The sequence below is a fragment of the Nipponia nippon genome, unplaced genomic scaffold, assembly GCF_047370975.1.
Source record: "Nipponia nippon isolate SJK-2023a ecotype South Korea unplaced genomic scaffold, ASM4737097v1 scaffold_6, whole genome shotgun sequence".
NCBI lineage: Eukaryota > Metazoa > Chordata > Aves > Pelecaniformes > Threskiornithidae > Nipponia > Nipponia nippon.
The window spans coordinates 82,244,473-82,265,666 of record NW_028262380.1 but is presented as its reverse complement, the minus strand read 5'-3'; the positions used below and the strand labels follow the sequence as shown (position 1 = coordinate 82,265,666).

Sequence of the window (21,194 nt, the reverse complement as noted above, 5' to 3'; positions counted from 1 at the left end):
AAAATGAAGGAATGCTCTCCTCTTCATCAGTGAGTATCCGGAGTAATTGTATCGGAGTCAATAATTATAGTTCTCTTTTTCTCTTATGTCACAATAAATGGAAGGTAAACCCATTGTAATCACGTCTTGGCTCCAGCTCGGTTGAAGAGCAGTGAGTCATCACCGACTGCAGGGGAGTTGCCACTGGTTTAAGCTGGTAACATAAAGGGCAGAATTTAGTTTCCTACTTACATCAAACGGTCAGATATTACACAAGTTGCGCATCTCCTTTAAAACAGAAACTTCGTAACCTTTTTGTCAGAAAGGGCTTACAAAGCGTGAGTTTCACTGCACCATAAATAAACTCTGCTCGGCGTAAATCACTTAGTTCACAGCATGTTTCACTTAATCCCATCGTTGCAGGGCTCTTCTAGATCCTCCATTACCAAATCCTGCTGGTTATTCACCCAGTTTCCTTTCTTAACTGTCTTCCCCTCCTCCTTAGCATTTCGACAAGCTTGATCCTGAGGCGTCGGGTAGTCGGCAGCCGGCAAAACGGCATTGCTTTGGCCTCGCTGAGAATAGACCTCCCTGTGAACGACCTTCCTGGAGCAGTGCTGAAGTTTAAAGGCCGCCTGAAAGCCTCGGCGAAAGTTCTCGTTAAAGAAACCGTAGATGATGGGGTTGACGCTGCTGTTGAAAAAGGCCAGCCAGTGAGCAAAGGGATAGATATAAATGTTGATGATCTGCAACTGGATATCTGAAACGTTGGTATAGTCCGAGAGCATCATCAGAGTCCACAAGGGAAGCCAGGACAGGGTGAAAAGCAAAGTCACAATAATGAGCATTTTGATGACTTTCTGCTTCTTTTTAGACGTGCTGTGCCGCTGCTCCCGTCTGTGTTTTCCCACCACGGGCATTGCTGTGTTGAAGAGAGCAATGCTTATCCTAGCATACATGATGATAATAAGCGACAGGGGAGCCAGGTAGATGTTGGCAAACAGAACCGTCGTATAGATCTTTCTCATTCCTGGGTCGGGCCAGTCCTCCTGGCACCAGTATACAGGGCGGGTTTCATTGCCGTAGCCGAGGAGCACCCTGAAATGCTTCTCCTCTTGCACCTGCAGCATGACCGCAGAAGGACACATGATTGCGACGGCCAGAATCCAGATGACCGCTATAATGGCGACCGCTGTTGGAATGGTCAGCTTCTGCTTAAACGGATAAACAATGCATCGAAACCTGTGGCAAAGACACCCGGGGACATAGGTGGAGAAGCCATTTGAGGAACGCTTAATCAAACAGGCAAGCTTACATACACATTTTAAATCGTACATTTTTTAAAAAGTATAGGTGGAGTCATCTCCTCATCCTGCATAAGCCAGTGGAGTTGCATTTAGTTGCTCCGTTTAAGAGCTGTGTTGGTAAAAACAATCTTAAAAAAAAAAAAAAAAGAAGTTGCATTTGCTATTAAAATGTCCTCCTTTAGATCTGTCTCCGTATCAGCCTGCTGCTTCCGCTGCTTCCTTTAACCAAAGCAGGTACTAGTGCCTCTGCTATCTAGCTTGATAGCTAAGGAACCACCCAGTTCTAGGCAGCCAGTGTAGCCCAGCTGTACCATCTTTAAGAGATACCGGTGGAGGAGCAAATTGCTGCGGCTGCTCTTTAGACCCGGCCACCTTTTGTTTTGCTCAATAGCCTCAGGAACAAAATACGTCTAATTTATTGCAGTGTTGTGTGGATTAATGAATCGGCCTCAGCACGGTCGGGTGGCCAGAGGGAGATGAAAGCGACAGTTTACGGTCTCTGCATCATCTTACCTGTCCACGGCAATAGCAACTAGAGTAAAGACAGAGGCAGAAACAGAGATTCCTTGGACCATCCCGCTCACCTTGCAAACCAGGCTCCCAAACGGCCATCCTGGAAGGAAACAGGCAAGTGAACTTGCCGCCGTCTCACCGCAGCACTGTGCTTATATGCATAAGAGGAAATTTCCACCCCAGAACTAATGCATTTCTTTTGCTCTGTCAGGCCAGAGCAGGGGTTAGGGAGGCAGAGGTTATGTAAACAAATGCTTTGCCAAATGCCTTGGGTGAGTTTCTGATGTTCCAAAAATCAGCAAAGCAAACCTTTGTGGTTTAACATCCCGTTCAAATGAGATCTCAAGACAAGAAAGGGAATCGACCACTACAGTGGATCGTTCTCTGCATCAGGCTCATACCGCCCAGTCTTCCTAAGCATATAACCTGGTAACGGGAGAATCCCTTCCTAAAGACGAGGGAGGTGGAAGTCAGCAAGGACAGCCCCAGTCAGAAGGTGGGTTAAAGGCTTCTCCTCCTCACCTCCGACTTCCAGTGACTTGAAACGCCTACAGAGCCCACTCAGAAACACGCACCCGGCTCTCAGGGCCCCCGGGGAGGCCAGCACTCGGACACGCCGGCGAGTGCCCCTCGCGTTCTTTCTGCCACGTGGTGCGAACCAGCCTACCTGCAATGATGCTGTCCAGGAGGGTGGTGGGCATGCAGAAGATTCCCACCAGTAAATCGCTGACAGCCAGGTTTAAGATGAAAAGGTTTGTGACTGTGTACATATGTCTGTTCCTCAGGACAATAAAGCAAACCACTCCGTTGCCAACCATACAGAGCAGGAAGATGAGGAGGTAAGAGACGATGAAGACAGCTGCCACTGAAGGCCGATGAAGGTAGAAGTCCACATAGGAGACGTTGCCTTCTAAGTAGAGGTACTTGTATGTCCCATTATAATTCAGCGCGTGAGGCCAATCGAATGAAGAGTTTGAGTCCATTTTCTTACTCGTGTTGTAACGTGCCTTAAAAGATAGTTTTAAAAAGGTCATTTTAGTATGCTGGAAATGGATCTGAAGAAATGTGACTACTTTGGATGTACCGTGTGCTGAAATACATGCAAAGCTCATCTATGCTCATCCCTCCATGGCTCATTTTAACAGTCCACCTTCTGATAGGTAAAGCAACAAATACTACTAGTTTGATTTTACAACACAGGCGTGCAAAAGTGACCAGTAAGACTGGTGAAGGCTTCCTTCCTTCTGCAGGCTCTCTAAATTAAGCCCTTCCTTTCCCAAAGGGGAGGAAAGCCGGACATGATGTAAACTGGCCTATCGTGTTGCATCAAGTAAACAAACCAACAACCTGAACCGTTTATTTTGAGAAAAAAAAATAATCCGAGTTCTTGAGAAATCCATTTACTCACCAGCTTGAGTAATCTGGCACTTGGGTAACGGTGAGATCGCTGAGCCGTGAAAAACAGTGATTAAATTAAAGCTTTCCGAAGTGGCACAAACCTTCTGGCTGAATGTATCCAAATCCAATCCCTTTTCGTTGAAAATGAAATATTTTGGTGTACAGTTGGTATTAGACCACAGCTGATTTTACCTCCCTGCTTACAAGCTGCAGAGACCAGGAGATGAGTCTGCAAACACGAAGGACTACGCTGTGTTTGTAACGCGCTGAAGCACAAGGCAGCTGGATTCATTTCCTAGCTCTGCTACTGCATTCCCATGTGATCCTGGGGAATTCGTAATCTCTCCGTGTTGCGGTTTTCCTGCTATAAAATGTGAGTAACACTTTTCCCACATGGTTCGTTCACATTGTAAAGTAAATTCTCCCAATTTCTATTTTATTAGATTAGATTGGCAAAAACTACAAGCTTTTTCTAAGGTAGACTTTTTCCAAGTCTGAACTTTCTTGATATTGTATCATCTCGGTTTCAAGCTGCAAGTACCTACGCTTGCTGCGTTGTAGTAGCAATGCTTTTGCTGCTGTGATGGCTTGAACATAAAGGAGCCGAGACTTTTTATTCGACCGCTTGATGGAGCTGAAAGAATAGGTTTAAGGCAGGTATGGAATTTGTATGCCCCAAACTTCCAGATTTAACTGATGGTGATTAACTATGTAGGCCACAATCTGTTTTCCTGCCCCGTAGAACCTCTAGTTATTTGAGACGCCGCGCCGAAATTCTAAATCAAATCTTAACCTTGACAAACTTCTAACATGTATATTATACCACTCCCATAGAAACGGCATCAGTCTACATAACAGGCCAGCACTGGCATCTTGACATTTACAGCTGACACCAGATAACTTGACTTGGAAGCAGCATTCAAAAATTTTTTCCACATTAATTTTATCTGCCAGAGGGAGACGCCTAAAGAGGCAGGAGGATGGAGCTGCTCCTGACTTAAAAGAACGGCTCCTGACTTAAAGGAACGGCAAAATTAATTGGCGGCAGAAGGCATAAAATTAATGTACGGGTGCAGGTGCCTTGAGGACACTTACAAATTCCTTAGCATAAATGGAATTTAAATTAAGGCACAAGCATCCAAATCCTGAGGAGCTTGTACGTGAGGGAAGGAAAGTGCTGGCTACAGCTCTTTCCTTACGAAAGGAAACTGGGAGCGGGCCCTTTCTTGTGCAGCTGAGGTTTACTTAAGAGTTTCTCATTTACCTTCTGTCTCTGCCTGTTGTTCCCTGATCAATTTAATCACAGCTAATTCTCAGGCAAGCGTTGCAGCTTTTCTGTATTTTGCTTGTCAATGAAATTCAATAACATCAAAGCCTCTGCAAGCGTTTTACTTCCAGGTAGCAAGGGCAGTAGGAAAATATTTATTCCAATATGCCTTAGGTTTTGAACAAGCAGAGTAGTGAAATAACTGTCGTGTTCTGGTGTCTTCTGCCCTTTTAGAAGTCAACGGCAGTGTAACGTTTGTAATGGGTCTGTATTTTTACATAGTCATTAAAACGTCTGCACGTGAAGGTAGGTAGACAAGAATCGGAAATCTCTCACAAAAAAGGCTGCTTATATGTTTTAGCAAAGCAGTATGTACAAGCTAGCTGTAAGAGTTGCGTATTCTCTTGGCTGACCTTTTGGAGAAAGACTGGTTATTGATCTTTATTGGGTTTATTCAACATATTCTCAAAATGATTGAAAATATTTGTATTGAAATGTATTACGTGCCAAGGGCTTTAACTAGCCAGAGATCAGAGTCCGCTGCTGCGGGAAGCATCCTAATGCCAATTTTACTATTCGCTCAAGATAGCAGGCCCTGATGCGTTTGCATACAAACACGCCCGAGATGAAGAGTGTCGGCAGAATTCAAATACAGATATTTGACAATAGTCGTTCACACTGTTCCTTTAATCACAGATCCGGAGCTGTGCTTTACAAACCCCGGGAGACGCTGCATCACTAAACCCCATTTAAAGCTCAGCAGCTCTCGCGCTCCCTTTTGGCCCGTGACAAAGAACAGGCTTACGGCTGCTCGCTTCCCTCGTCTTCCCCCAGCCACTTTCTCAGGGTAGTGAGGAGCAGGGAGGTGACCATATTGATGAGAAGCAGAGCTTCCCAGAGGAGCTTCCTTCCCTGGGGAAGGCAGTGGTGGGGTGCCTAGCTTGGCGTGGCTAAGCTGGATGAGGCCCCGATCTGGAACAAGGAATCCGACACACCGGTGCTTGCTCTGTAGCTCTAAGTCACTTCTGAGGCTGCCAGCCAACGGTATTCATCAAGTTAGAAACACCAGGGCTCCTGCGTTCAAGCCTTCTCCTGATGGCTAGCGATGAGAGCGAGCAAGGAGCTTGGTTTAACGCAGGGGAAGCGAAACAGCCAGAAACGGAGCAGACGGTGCCAGTAATCTGACGCTTGTTACGTGTTTGGAGCAAACAACGCGAGGGATGGAGCTGCCCTGGACCAATTGCTGCATTTCAGACAGTAAATGCAGCGGCACGAGAAAACAGGAGTTCTGCTCTGCGCAGAGTAAGAGCAGGACTTGTGCTCCTAGTAGGTCTCTCATCCGGTTTTGAAAATTTTGGCAAAGCGTAGCAATACACCCAATCCCAAGAGTCTGGGAAAAGTCAGGGCCTCTGCCCCTTCTCATCCTGTAACAAAAATAAACAGGTATTTGGCTTCTCTGAGGTTCCACCTAAGTTCGTGCTCTGCAACGTTTCTCTGCAACTAGGACAGCCACAAATGTATTCTTTTTTGTTGTTATTATTATTATTGTAAATTAACACTAATTTTCTTCTGTAATCCTTTGCTTCCCAGGGGCGGTGCTTTAGGAAAGACACCCCAGCTGGGGGACGATGGCTTTTGCCTCACGCTGTGTGCCCAGACCCCATAACCGACAGGACCGGTGCCATCGCGACGCAGCCCTGCAGATGAGGCAGGTGGCTTTCCTTCCTTGCCTTCTGGTTTGGCTTTTTGAGGGGTCTCTGATGGTACGAGGGGGGAGTCCTTTGTCATTCCATGATAGAGGAGCGTTGCTCCTCTCTCAAAAAACAGAGAAGGAATCTCTGGTTCAGATTTTATGGCTGCTTTGCACCTTATAGACACAACTGTTCATGGGCTACTCGGGCTTTTGCCAGGCTTTTTACAAGTGCAAGTTGTTCTGGAGGTAGGACTGACAGGAGGCTTCGGTCCCCGGACTACAAACCCCTGTGGCCCATCCCGGTGCAATGGCAGTATTCTAGTGGATTAATTACTTACCATTCTGTTCATTAAGACAACCGAAATGATACCTTATCACACTAGGAGGAATAATTTTATAATTATTTTTTGGATAAGTATCTTGGATTTTCTCTCTTTGTCTGCCCATGTATTGTAAAGTAACAGCTTTCAGTCTTTTCAGTAACGAACTCTGGAATAGTTTTTCTTCGTAACTGATAAATGAGAAGTTGCAAACAGCCCCAAGGCAAAATTGGAGCTGCGTCTGTCTTACGTAGCCTGCTCACAGCTGCGCTAATGAAATCTTGTGCCGTTGTGGCTGTAGCAACCACAATGAATTTGCTGTATAAATACCATAGCTCACAGGAAATGGAAAAGGTACATGGATTTTTATTACGTTGAAGCTGAGGTGGAAAAGGATCTGCTGGAAGGAGAAATGAAGGCAGCGCCTTGTGTTTTCACGAGGTACTTGCCAGCTCAATCAGACAGTGATAAATAATTGAGAGAGGCACAGAAGACAGAAACATAAGTCACCTAACAAAAGGGGAAAAATAATGCAGTGCATAAATATTACAAGATGACAAATAAAAGTAATTTCCCTCCACATGGTAATTGGATAAGGGCATTTGATAAGGGCCTCCCTACTTGATTTAACAGACCAGAGGAAAATCTGCAAAGAAGTAAAGCAAGAGCCTCCACTGGCGAGAAGCTGCCCAGTGGCACACACTGGCGTTTTAAACACACAAGGCTCAAAATACCGTTGAAATCCCAGTAACAGCATGCACATGCGCAGTACAAAGTCTCATAGCGTAACCAGGACGATCGCATGCCACTGCGTATGGAAAAACCGATTTCCCATTTTTACCATCGCAGTTCAAGGTAATTATGAAGTGAAAGCAATTATTTTTAAGTTGGCCACACGGAGGAACTCTAGGAACCACTGGGGCCAGCCAACACTGCTTCACCTTTGTGCACAACCATCTGGTTTTGTGATCTTGATTTCTGTGTGTGTGAGATCTCGTCACAGGCTCCTCGGAGGCTTTAGAAGCTGAAAGAAAGATAAGGAACCTTCAGGGACATGAATAACAGAAGCATGTCATCATGGAAAAAGAAAATTTAATGGGGTAAGTGCTAAAAAATGTGTTCCTCCCTTGTTCTGAGCTCTATACTCAGTAATGGGTCAACTACAGAAATATCCTGGAGACCTTGGAAAATGATAGCGTCTCTGGTCTGCTGGAAAGTTAGAAAATCCTGCTTGCAAAATGCAGCTACCGAGGGACGGCAAAAATAGCAGTACCTCATTCTGTAAGTGTCTTGGAAATAAGGAAGAGACAAATGCGTGGATTAGCCTATGACTCAGTGGATCAGAAAAAGCTATTGACACAGACAAACAAATTGGTCTTGCCTAAAAAAAACAAGTAAAAAGATCAACTATGAACGTTCCCAACTCAGTAAAGTGTTATTAGCAGCTATTTTTAGGAACTAAGGAGGGCATGTGAAGTAATATGAGACTGGGAAGTGGTCACAAGTGACCTCTGGCTTAACAAAAAGCAGTGGTTTTGGAGGAAGCAATAGCAGGGAAGGCAGTGCGAGTGCCAGCCAGGTGCTTTGGTTGCAGAAGACCATTTCCTATGGAAACCGGCTTAAAACCAAAACACTATTGAACAGGGCCACAGTGCACAGCAATATGCAGCGAGGCAGGAAAAAATTCAGGGGAACAACTGACTGCGTGGTAGCACTGCAGAGAAGGAGCTGGGGTTTGTACCGAGTTACCAGCTGAACAGGAGGCAACAGCAGCATGCCATACAAAAATGGCAGGCACCCTAGTAACAGCCAAGCAGGACAGTAGCTTGCAGAACACAGGCACCATCTCCATGCTGTTCAGTACTCTGCTGTCATTCCCTTTGTTGCATTTAGTGCCGATCAATTTAATTCAGCCCAGATTTGGATCGAGGGCAGGAGGTTTATAGGAAGTCATGGGAGAGATGGGAGGGCTCAGAAGTATGACCTACAGGGAAATATTGCGAGATAAGGGGTCATTTAGTCCAAAAAGGGCAAATGGGGCAATATGTTCCCCTTTTTGCAGTACGTTTCAGATCACTTTATCATAGCATCCTACATTTCAGTAGGTTCAACCTGAAGAATTTATGTCTGCAGTTTGTCGCAAGCAGGGCTCATGTTTGTGTTCTCTTCCAGGGCAAGAGCGAGGCTTCAGCAACAGCCAAGCACCAAGGTCCAGACTGAGGCTCAAGTACCCGACAGGCAGAAGTGCAGAAACTGTCACTAACAAACTGCAGCACTTGGGCTCGCCAAGATCAATGCCCCGGGCAGGACAGCCTTTTTCCCCAGTCACGATTTCGTTCCAGTATCATTAACTTCTTGGAAAGTGTTTGAAGGTATGTTTTAACTTCATTTTGCACTTCGGGTCAGTTCCCCATAGAAGCAGAAGTGTTCAGTCTGTGTAATGCAAGACTTGGACTGGAAAGTACAGACTCTGAAGATATTGATGAATTAAGGTAGTAGAACTGAGTCCTAAAGGATTTTATTTACCTTTTCCTACATCAGAATTTCCATGGTATTTTACATGAAATACCTCTGCATGTCTTCTCTCAAAGTAAGCCGTGAACATCACATGGAAACAGTAGGCTTTCAGCTAGGAGAAAGGAGCTGTGAAAGAAAAACCACACTAAAAATAGCAAGTTAAAATAATGTTTTTCTTACTGACATTTACATCCATGAAGAAAAACAAGTACACAGCGAGAAGGCAGTTTCTCATTTTGAAATGGGCAATCCCAGGGAGACGTACCAATCTTGAAGCTGCATGCAGAGCTCTTATAAATGGACTTAAACTCTTTATCCTCCCCTAACAGTCATTTATCTGGGTAGTCTGAGCTGAGAGCAAAGAAAATATTTTGCCTAAGTATATATTTTTTAAAGATGTTAAAGTTCTCCTATCCTGTCTAATTATGAAGAACAAGGCTATCAGTAGGATTGCTACAATAAACAAGACAAGACATAATTGCAGCTAACTCATCCTCTTGAGCTGGCAAGACACAACATTTCACTGAAAAGCCAAACCTCAACTGTAAATCACAAGATGCTGATGGCAGGTGAGGCATTCACAGCACATTTGTTACACTTCTCAGGAATATATCATTTTTTCCACCCCGCTTCCTTCTTCTGCCGTTCAAATTATATTACGCAGCTTTCATGTCAAACACTGATTTTATTACCATACTAAACGAGGAAGAGGAAAGCTCAAAATTTACCGTGGCAAAACCTTGCTCTAGCTAGGCATTTTCTGCCATTTGCTATTCGTTGACCTTAAGATGCCAGTGTATGAATTTTATCCTTTCAAGCACGTACACGTGACTCCTACCAACTTGCCCAGAAACATTCGGAATCTGAAGCGTCCCATTTGGCTAATAGTTCAATATGGGGTGGAAGTTTGTCGGTTACTCGGGTTTGCCTTTCTTTATCCATCAGGAAGCTGTATGACACTGCACAAGGAGAACGGAGATTGATAGAAGAGATAGATACAGTGACAGTGCTTTAAACATAAGCTGAGCAAGTCCTTGTAAAATGGATAGTAGCACAGAAAAATTGAAGTTACCTGACGCTTCAGGTGCAAATAAACACAGAGAAAAGTTTTCTGTGTGTTTTATTATGTGATACCTGTAACACAACATACATGAACTTGTGGAAAATTAGAGCTTAGGCTGCTTACCAGTTGCTTGTCATCATAGTCCTATTTTTTGGCTTAACGCTTAGTCAACCTTAAAGCTTCCAAATGTGAAATTTCTCTATTCAATGTGTCACAGGCCCTTTTAAGTAACTAAAATCTCAGCCAACCGTTCCCTGAAGTAAGGTTAAAGATTTCCCCACACAGACACGCTTATCCAGCCACTTCATTAAGCAGCCTAGCAAGTCATGAGGTTTTAGCTCCCTTATACTTGTAAATGGCTTTTTGTCATCTTCCCAAGAGCTCCCCTAAGACCACTCACAACCCAAGTCTCGGAGTCCCACATCTATTAGTGGCCTTTTTGCAACTGGAATCCCAGGAGTCTTATTAGCCTTAGTCCTCTCAGCCAGCAGCAGGGTGAGAAACAAGGATGGCGCTACCGCCAATGTCAGCGGCACAGGGGAAGGTAATCCTAAGGCACTCGGTTGAGTAGAGCGCAGGGAAATTACCCAGCGTACTCAGTACGCGGCTTGGCCTGGTCACGATAACAGACTTACACCCAAGCCTTAAGTTCATAGCTGCTGAGTCAGGAACCTAGCACATATGAGAGAGGCTATCCGTTTAGAAGTGGCACGAAGCCTAACTGAAAGCTATTGTAATTCTTACTGAGGCTGAGGTAAGGTATTAGAACATATTTACTGTGTTTTGTTTTGCCACCCGAGAGCGTTCTTGTCCTCCTGCCGTAGCATTATACTGAAAACACAAGGACTCCGAGAAATTTCCTTTTGCAAGTTAGTGCAATTTACTTGGTGCTTAGGACATGTTCAAAGATATTCATGCTTTGGGTATCTTCCTTTTCGCGGGTTCATCCTCCCCCACTGCATAATCTAGCACTACCACAAAGAGCACTGGGTTTGCTACAACAAAGGAATGCAGGCTGTAGGAGCCTGAACCCTGCAGAACGCCAAGTGCACTTGCCTTTGCTATTCAGATAGCATTCAGCAGAGAAGTGATGACTGTCTCATTAACTTAAGTGGGTCTTTGTGGCGGAGCAGTTAACTTGAAGGAGAGCGCTGTAGGAAAAAGCTAATACAGCAAGAGCAGCGTTCTCCCTGTTCACCAGGACAGGCACAGCCACCGAGTGTGGCAGCATTGGCAGTGTTTTTCAAGTAGGCTAGCTAACCTCTCGGATCTCTCTTCTCCTTTGCGAGCGCTGGCTGATCAAGCATATCCACTACTCCTCTGAGCTGCTGAGCATGACGCTCTTGGTGCCCCCCGCTACGCCCTCATACCCCGCTTGTGTTTGTCCACTTCAATATATTACCAGGGTTCAGAAGGGGAAACAAGCCCTCAGCTGAGAAACATTCAGTAGAACTAAGCTATTTCAATTATGCTCTCCTGAGATCCAATCTGTAAGTAGCAGCTTCCCCTCCATCATGTCAAATTGGCCAGGGACCCCACAAAACATCATCTGAACTGGTCTGAGCTTTTTTCACTGGAGAGATACTCCAGTGCGCACTTAGCACTAAGTGTTGGGGATGCAGCTATAGGAACAGTTAAGTGATCAGTGCCAGGCTTTTTGCAGCCCTGAATTCCCCACTGACGGGGCATGAGCTTCCTAAATTGCCCCCTTCCAGCACAGCAGCCGATTTTTACCATCCCCAGTCCTTCCGCATTGGCTGGATGGCAGGCACAAAGCCGAACCATCTGGTCTTACGTGCAGGTTAAGGCTCTGCATGCAAGTCACGCCCTGTCAGAGCACGCTGGTGGAGGTGACAGCCGTATCACTTGGAGTATCAAAACTGAACGGAGTCACGGGGGAGTAGGTAGAAGGAAGCACCAAGTGCAATCATAGTTTAGGCAGAGGCTGCTAGGTGGGACAACCATGAGAGAGTCCTCCTGCAGAATAAAATTGGCAAACCAAATCAGCAATTTAGGAGCCCATCAGTCAGGCTGCAGGCTAGTTCAGTAGGTGCACAGGAGCAGGCACTCATGAGGCAGTTCATGCCAACCCCCAAGTGGGGGGGCACAGAGGATCCTGTAACCACTGCAGAGTCAGTGACCAGAACTCAGCCCAGGGTTCACTGACACCAAGTTACAGCTGTACGGAAACAGGGCACGGACAGGTTAGTTTTAGCTTAGTTTTTAGTCCGCTGCAGGGCTGCAGAGTGCCACAAGATATGGCAACCAAATCTGCTCTGTGTTGTGACCTCAGCAGTAAGCCTCTAAGGAAGCAGTTAAGTGCTTCCTCATGAAGCATGAGGAGTCCCTACGGGAAGCCCCATTCCGTGACACGGGATGATGCTGTTGGGAAGAGAGGGTCCCGAGTCAACAACGAAGCAGGTTAGCCCACTTGCCCACCCATCCTTCCCCTGCTGCCAGCTGCTCCAGGTAGCTGAGGAGCCAGCACTGCCTTACAAGCAAACCCCCAGGCAGAGCTGGCAGCAGTGCAAGTAGCTCAGGTCCCAAAGCAGAACAATTTGCCCAGGCTCCAAGTCCTCCTTGGATCAAACCCAGACCCAACTGAAACATGACTTGAACAGGAACACTAAAAAAGGCTGCCTGATTTCAAGCCTTAACTCATGGTGTTTTGTGTCCAAGTTACACTTGTATTTTGTGGTAGCGACAGCAGCTACAGTCACACAGGTAGTGCTGTGTGGGCAATAAAGGACGACAAGATTGATGCCAGCAGAATAGTAACTGGAAATGCAAATTCAAGCAGACATTATTGCAGCCATCCCTCCAGGTGGAGTTCAGCATTAACTATTCAGGAGATCCGATGGGCTATCAACAAGCTACTCTCACTATGGCAAGCTGAGTACAAAAAAAACAGCATTAAGTCAAAAAGAATAACTCTACACAAGCATAAATTAAGAGATCTAAACGGAAGAGACAGTGGGCTTGTGACAGCTTCCTGAAGTGCCACATCCTCAGCCCAGGATTCAAAACACTAACACTTCAAGCCAAACAGGATAGCATTTTCTCCTGAAACTGAGGGCTTGGACAATAGAATTTGGCAGTATTTATGACATCACCTCCTGCATGGCTTTTTAAACATTATGAAAACAAAACTTGGTAAGATATAAGTATTTTTTTATTTCATTTATTATTTCATTTCACCCAGAAAATTGGTTTGTATCTAGAATTATTCAAGCGGAACGAAGAATTTCTCTTGTCATTCCCATCCTCCTTTCTCCTACCTAAGAATTTGTGAGCTGCCAGCAGCCTGAACCAAACCAATACCAATGCAAATAGCACATCACAAGGGCTCTTTGCGCTAGATGATATCTATGCTTATTGAGAAAAATGAGCAAAAGGCATATCATTATTTGATTTAAATCTTTTTTAGCAGGGAGGTGTTATTGCCCAACGTGAGATAGGCATGAAAGCGAACGGAGCCCATGATCTGGAGTATATCCATTTTTCCTTCTTAGCTAGGAGACCCACCTCAATACAATACTCATGTTGAAAATCCCTTACTTGGTTTACCTACAAGAGAACACAAGTATTTTATTTACTAATCAAGGGGGAAGGGGAGTATCTATAACAAGACCAGACAAAGCTACTCAATAAGTATCCTTTTTTGACCAAAATCACAGTAACAGGTCCAGAGTTACGAGACCGACACCCTCCTTCCAGATATTTGCCATGATTACACACAAGCAAAGGTGCATGTGAACTACCATTGCAGAAGAATAAGATGTTTCCCCCCCACACCAAAGAAAACGCCCAGCCTACTCCAAGTAGAAGGAAGTCTTAGAAAAACAGCTACAAGGCCTGCTTTTTCTCAGCCAGGGCTTCAGCTGATGGTGCTTTTGGGGTCCCTTACTGTCACATGCAATTAATACCTTAAGTCTAGTAATACTGACATGGTTTTGGGGAATGTAGCTCAAAACCACAGCCTTGAACCCCCTCTGTACCACTCGGTATCTATAGTTCAAACCCAGCCAGCGTCACACTTCACATGAAACTAATAACAGGGTTCGCATTTTACATCAGGGATGGCTACTTAGAGCTTATTGCAATTAAATAGCATTTTACCTCCTCACCCAAGTTGCCAGGTAGTGGAATACCTGATTTTTTTTCACTAGAAATTAAGCGGAACAGTCTGCCTTGCCAAAGGGCCGACTAGGTGGACTACCTGTGCAGCAAGTCAGTGTTGAATCCTAACTCTTAGCCACAACCGAAGGTTAGATTTGTCCAGAGGCAAGAGCTGTAATCTTAAGTAATGTATAGACTAAGCAGAAGAAAAAAAACCTGTCCATTAAGGCTCTAGCAAGGGTTTAACCTGCACAGTACCATCTCTCTAGAAAGAGCTCATCATTTGTAGAAGGACTATGGAAGAGCGGAGCGGAGGCAACTCTTCCTGTACCTTCCCACTTGCTAACTGTTCACTTCCACTGACTCGGCACACCAGCATCTACATCCACACAGTTACTTCAAATACTCGCTTATAGCCTAGTCCACTGTTTCATTCTGAGTTGCTCTAATCATTTGAACCTATTTAGTATTCTGGAATTCCCATTTACTGCCTCAGTGACTTCATTTTCATCGTGCACTGAGCAATTTACATGACTCAGATTTTAAGCCTCACCTGGATAACAGCGATAGGTACCTCCAATACAGGACAGAGATTTTAGGTACTCCTACCGTACTGAGAGGCTGCCTCTCAGTAACCTGTGGGGTTCACGCTCTTGAGTTTGAGGTGGTTTTGCTGTCCAAAGGCAGCGATTCCCCACATAGTCATCCCTGTCCCCTTTCCTGTGTTGTTCCAGGTACACGCCATCCTGTCAGGGATGATGGAGAGAGGCACTCAGCACTAGCGACATGAATGAGCCCAGCAGTTTCACTGGCATGGTAAGCTGTCCTGCTTTCCTCATCTCCCCTTTCCCGATGACCTCTTTTGTCACTGATGAGCATTAAGCATAATTTCAGCAGGTTACCACCACTCCCAGACCTCAGTGACAATAGCTACTGGAAACTACCACTGCATGCGCCTATTGCAAGTTAACCATGCATAGGTATTTCGGCTCCAAAAAGGCTTATTCTGTTTTGCACCTGCCCTCTGAGGTCTCCATCAAAGTGAACCCGAGTTCACAGGATAAACCAAGCTCTCTCCACTCCCCTAAAGCCAATTCTGGTCAACAAGCGATAGCTGAAGCTCTCGTGTGCCACATTTGCTCCCAATAGCATTTGCTCCTGTAATCAAAGCAGCTTATGCTGCCATGTGTGGTGTATTTCATGGGCCATTAACCTGTCTTCATCCGTTAATTCAATTCTGTACCTTGACTAACCTAACCTGTACCAGCCGTACCACGACACCGCTACCAGCGGGTTGCTCTAACAGCCTAGGTTTATCCACTGGACAGCAGCAGCAAAACAAGTACCCTCTAACCATATTGACTGGGGTCGCCTGATGACTAGTTGCATTTTAATGAAGCTTTCAGCCTCAGGATTTTAGGCTTCAATTTTAGAGACAGTTGAAAATAAACAGTACAGGAACCCCTCCCTTCTAAAGGCAGACTTCATGATTGCCGTCAAGAGAAACAATTGCATTTCTGTCAGTGCAGCATTCTTGATACCTTTCGTTTACCAGGTCAGAAAGCTAGAATTAGTCAAAAGGTTGAAGATAAAGAATTCTCCTATAAGGAGAGGTCAGGCCAAAGTTTTCAGGAAACCTTATCCTGAGGTTTTAATGCCACGTGGGAAATGATTTTAGTCTATGAAGTCACCTATCGTTACACAACTAAGTCACCTCTCCTGGTTTAAGGGCATTAACGCAACATATGATTTAGGATGTGCAATAGGCATAAGGTAAACTAAGCCAGCATTTGGGACATGCAATAGCCATAAGGGAAACAATCAGATAGCGGCTCTGCCTCAGGCAGCACGGACTAGAACAAGTTTTCCTTGCTAAGTTACTCCTTTGGAGAAAAGCAGCAGCACAGGTCCATTCCTTAGGTTTGAGATGCCATCTTACAGGTTTTAATTGCAAGCCTCGGGAAATGGTTCTCCCTTGCTGAGAGTTACATTCAATTAGTCACCCTTTCTCCAGCAAAACACTTAAACTCAGCCCACTGCATTTTGTACTTGGCAGCCCTCCCCCTCCCCCAGTAGGGTTCAGATTTCAATAACAAAGCACTGTTCTTCAGTTCGAGTTAGATAAGGAGAGGTACTTCCATCTCCAGATACTTTCCTCCTACTGGAGGTAGTCTGCTATTAATGTGAAAGCAAAGTAAGAACATGTAAAACTCGTTAGTCCCTGAGGAAAAAAATGACAGTCACCCCTTGGAGACCTATTCTGATAGAAATGAGTATGCCGCTAGACTAAAAAGGGTTGTCCTTGACCTAAACCATCCCAAACGTATGTTAAAGGCAACTTTTCCTGTTGATTCCATCCCAAATAACATACATCCAGGTTGAATTCTCCTTTATACACCTGTCCATATTTGGTGTTTTATCTGAACAGTTACACTGCTAGCACTAACTGAAATACACCCTAGACTAGTAGGGGTAGAGCCAACACAAAACTTGCCCTCAAATACTCTACTAGGCTTTCTGCACAGCAAAATTAACCTAACTCTGATTCCCAGCACAGAATTTACCCACACTCAGCAGGGCAACTGTGTTAACCAGCAGCATTTGACAGCTGACCTTTAAAACATTATTACATTTTAGAGTCAGTCAGGAAGAAGCAGACCCGGTTACACAAATGGCTCTACTCACCCCTCTTCCACAGCAGCGCTCACTGGCAACAGGCTTCTCTTGACAAAAACCTGGAGCTCTGCACAGGGATGAAGCAGCCAGCCCATTTAGACTGGCACTCTCGGCAGCAGCAACACAGATGCTTTCCCCATCACACCCCCCGGTCCTTGCTGGGCATACAGCTGCCTCGTCCCTGCCTTTTGAACCACAAAGCCATTTGACTCCGAGACAGCTATCGTCACCCTTATCCCCCCCAGTGCACAGACGGGTCAGTATTGCAGCCTCACACTCCCTGGTGCCAACTTCAGCGGTGTGCAGGGGGGCTGGCTTGCTTACCAAAAGGCAGACACCCGGCACCACCAGGAGCCCCACGCAGGCAGTGTTGCGTCCGCGAGGAAACTGGGGCACCCCCCACCTCTGAGCAGCAGGATCAGCATCACACCTCACCCACAAAGACCTGTTGCTAACAAAGTGCCTGCAGTTCTACCTCAGCTCCCAGCTACAGCAGAGAGGGAGGAACAGCCCAACCCAAGTTCAAGGCAGCCCCCACCCCACTCACGCAGGACCCCCCACTTACAGGTGGGAGAGCTCCGCAGCAGCCGCTTGTTCGGCACGGCAAGGAGGAAGGCTGCAGCCCCAGGCGCAGCAGAGAGGGGAGAGACCCCGCAGCTCCTGCCTGATACAGGGAGGAGGCAGAGGAGGAAGGAGGGACTGGAGAGAAGAGCCCCCAGCCAAGCCCTGGGGCTGGAGGGCTGCCACCTGCAGCCACCCCTTGCCTCGGCTGGAGGGGGATGCCTGGTTTGCACATCAGGGCTGGGTTTCTTGCCTGTGTTTCATTGCAGAGCCTCCCCCTCGTGCTCCTTCTGAGGCATCCCTTTGCCATAGTTAGCTCCTTATCAGGGTCAGGGACTAAGTCACCTCCGCAGAGCCAGCCCTGGCACCCCCCAGCCATTACAGCTGGGGGAGCAGCAGTCCGGAGCCATCCCCAACACACCGAGTGCTCCCCAGCACAGCATGCAACTCTCAGGCTCTTGTCCTGCCTGCTGAGCTACAGCACTGAGCTCCAGCCTCTCTGGAGAGAAAAAGCAAGGGCAGCTTTTCAATCAGCAGCAGGAACCCAGGAGAAAGGAACAGTCTGTACAGCCCAGGCTCAACTAGTTGGCCCTTGTATCCCAGATAACAGGTTATGCCTTGCCTGTTTCTGCCTCCCCAAAATCCAGCTCCCCACCAGACCCCCTAGCCCGCACTGTAATACCCATCCCAGCAGCATCCCTGAGAGCTTTCTCCCTCCTCGTACAGCTGAAGGGTGGAGGAAGGGAAGCTCAGGAAGGGCAATGAGTGCTCCAGGTCCAGCTCCCATCTCCACATCCAGATAAAGAGAAGAAGCTCCAGGGCTCTGATTTAAACTGGGAAAAGCATCCCTGCTCTCAGGGGGCTCCCCACAGTACCACTCCATGGGTGCAGGGTACTAAACCAGCCCTTTTAGCTGAGCTAGGCTTAAGCAGAGAAAAGAAACCTCACCAGAGATCAGGGCAAGAAGGGCTTCTGCCATATTCCCCTAATGCTATAAGCAGACTGAGCATTTGACCTGGCTGTATAACCAGGGCACACCTGGGGTCTTCTGCCTTTCTACAAGTCAACAGCAATGCAGTGCTCATCACAGGTCTGTATTCTCACCTATCGATTCAAATGTTTGCACATTAAGGCAGTTAGACAAGCATCTGAAACCTCTTCCAAAGCCTTCAACCTAAGTACTGTTTCTCCTTCCTTTCTCCCCATTTCTCTGTAACCCATGCTCTCCACTGGTAAAACCAGGACCTCTCTTGTTAAATGTTAAGTGAAATAGTTAATTCTAATGAACTATTTTCCATACGGTAAAGTTCATGCCTGGGATGTAAACAGCCCATCGTTTTCCAAAAGGCAAAACTTGAAAATGAAAAAACCCAACCCTCCTACTTGAATCTAACCTGTACTACAGGGTACACTGTAAAAATAACACGCTTCAGCCTTATTTTATCAGCAAGCAGAAGTAAAAATTAAATCTCATACTGCCACTAACTCAGGTAATACACACAGATCACAATAAAACTAGAAGCCAAACAAAGATAAACCTAATGACAGCAGGAAATCAGAGCCCCCCCCTTTCCACGTGCACAACCCCCCAGTACCTGAGCAGGGGTCCAAAGTTGTCCGGCAACACCACCCAAACAAAAGCAGAAAAAAATCCTGCAATAAGCTATCGAGACTAACAAGAAGAAACAAGGATTCACAACACAGCTGTCACTGAAGTGAAAGCCCAGCCCCCTGGCCTGAGCTTAAATACAGAGCGGGGGCCAATGGGGAAGGGTGTGTGGGTGGTGGGGCTCCAGGTGGGGCCGTCGGGGTGATGGGGGCCTGGTGGGGCTCTCCCGAGGCCTCCGGCCGCGGCTGGAGCCCAGCAGCTCCGGCATCTCCACAGGCATCCCCAGCGCTGGCTTCCCAGCAAGGCTGTCGGCATCCTTCGGAGCGAAGGGCGAGGCAGACACGCCGTCTCCATTTTGGAGGTGTCAAAGCGTCTGCTCTGCGGTGACGCACGGTGAGAGCAAGCGGCGAGAAGCGCGTGTGTGGTGTGTGTGCTGTTAACAGTGACCCTGCACGGGGGGCGTCTCTGGGATCCGTATCGTTCCATCGATGTGCTGAGTTCAGTCCTTTTCCTTCTCGTGAGAGTAGGAAAACAATGGATGGGCACAGGCTACGAACCGAATATTTACAACTTGATTTGCCTACTGTCCTTCAAATCAATCAACAACAGCGGAAATCAGACAGACCCATTTAAAATCATAAATGTAGGAGAAACATTTTCAGCTTTTCCAGATCCCAGACCCATCCCAAGCACATGAAGTGCGAGTCCCGGGCTGTCAGGATTTGCAGCCGGCGGCTGGTCTCTATGGATTCTGTACAGGGATGGGAGCATCAGTCTCGCACTTAGATTAGGAATCTATATTTTGTTATACGCCTCGGAATATGTCGTGAGGCTTGTAACAGTCCCACCTGGCCTGACGAAGAGAAGAAATCATCTGAAACTTGAAATGCCTCACTCAAAAGAAGCCTTTTCTCCCCGGAAAAAACAGAAATGTCCCCGTTGGGCTGGAAGCGCTGTTTGCGTGCGGGTGCGTACGCTGAGACGTGCCGCTGCCCGGGGCACGGGGGCTGCACGCAGCAGAGCAGCACTCAGGTTTGTGTCCCAGGAGAGGCTCTCGGATGCGATGGCGTGAATATTTGCTTTCTGCTCCTCAGAATGGCTCACAACGTGTCGATGCGTTGTGGGACTATCTTGCGGTCTCATTTCTTCTCCTCATTTGAAAGTCTTTTCGTTGTTAAAGGGGAAGCTGCTGCGCGGGAGACAAACTATGCTTGGGCTTGCGGTTACAGGTTTGGTTTTGTTCTCGTAGGTCCTGGAGCAGACTGGGGCATTGCTGTTGTTCGGGATGTCATTGTGGAGCCTTGGGAGAGCTTCGGAGGACAACGATCCCCTCTATAATATGATATATCCATCGCAGAGTGAGGGGTTTTGGGTTTATCTTCCCATACCGTGTGCGTGTGTGAGTTGCAGCTTCCCTGCCTTCCGCCCGCCCCTGCGCCCATCGGAGGGGGTGCCCTGTCCTCTCGAGCAGCGTCACAGGCACGCGTGCCACCCTCACGTACTGCGCGAGGACGGGCTGGGAGCATGGGGTGGCCGTGGTCAGTGAGATAACAAAAACGGTATCAAACTTTATACTGAGCGTAAGGCCGTGATTTATATCGCGGCAGTGATTTCTGGCTGATAAGTCCGGGAGCTCATCAGTAAGAAATGCCGGGGGAGAAGGAAGCTCTGGGTTTATTAACCCAAGGAAAGTGAGAGCGAGTTTAGTAACTGGGTGGGATCTCAGGACAGCGTGACGTAAAGTATTTCGGGGGGGGGGGGGGGGTTGGAAGTTCCCCGCAGTATTAGAAAGCCTTCGCCTGGAACAGCCTGCGTTAGTCAAAGCCGGCACGTTCAGGAAAGGTTAATGCGAAACAAATTCGGAGAGGTGCTGCTGCAGGACGGGAAGAGGCCGCCCTTTGTCGGAGAGAAACTGCGAAGAGCTCCCCGCTGTGCAGCCCGCACGGCACCTGCTGAGGCAGGGTCTCGCTTTTCACTGCGCTTGAATCTCAGAAGTAAATACCAGGGAACACAGCCAACGTGTTCAGCTACGAGAAAGCGTTGAAAGGCTGCCTCTTGGGTACGAGCTGGCGATGAGCACATTTGGGTAGGAAACGACAAAGCTTTTTCATAGGAAAAACATAAGCCAAAAGTACCCCCAAGTATTTTTAATATGGGATTCTTTTCAGCTTG

General features: G+C 46.9%; 1 protein-coding gene and 1 long non-coding RNA gene across 3 annotated transcripts; one reads left to right on the top strand and one right to left on the bottom strand.

Annotated features, from left to right (window-relative positions):
* Positions 1-367: 367 nt before the first annotated feature.
* On the bottom strand, positions 368-19,113 carry NPFFR2 (neuropeptide FF receptor 2). 2 transcript variants are annotated; one of them, XM_009461140.2, is made up of 4 exons: positions 19,009-19,104; positions 2,467-2,806; positions 1,800-1,899; positions 368-1,221 (listed from the first exon to the last, which is right to left on the bottom strand). In XM_009461140.2, exons 2-4 carry the CDS (start codon positions 2,780-2,782, stop codon positions 381-383), a joined length of 1,257 nt encoding a protein of 418 aa, XP_009459415.2. In that variant the 5' UTR covers positions 2,783-2,806; positions 19,009-19,104; the 3' UTR covers positions 368-380. The 2 variants fall into 2 exon arrangements, 1 of the variants encoding a protein (XP_009459415.2); XR_015699723.1 differs by lacking the exons at positions 368-1,221; positions 1,800-1,899; positions 2,467-2,806 and adding exons at positions 7,401-7,501; positions 9,004-9,120 and having other exon boundaries at positions 19,009-19,113.
* LOC148051625 (uncharacterized) lies at positions 7,453-20,667 on the top strand. The gene is made up of 5 exons (XR_015699724.1): positions 7,453-7,577; positions 8,650-8,849; positions 14,911-14,992; positions 19,299-19,415; positions 20,272-20,667. It is a non-coding gene; the product is annotated as an uncharacterized LOC148051625 (long non-coding RNA).
* The last annotated feature ends 527 nt before the right edge of the window (positions 20,668-21,194 follow it).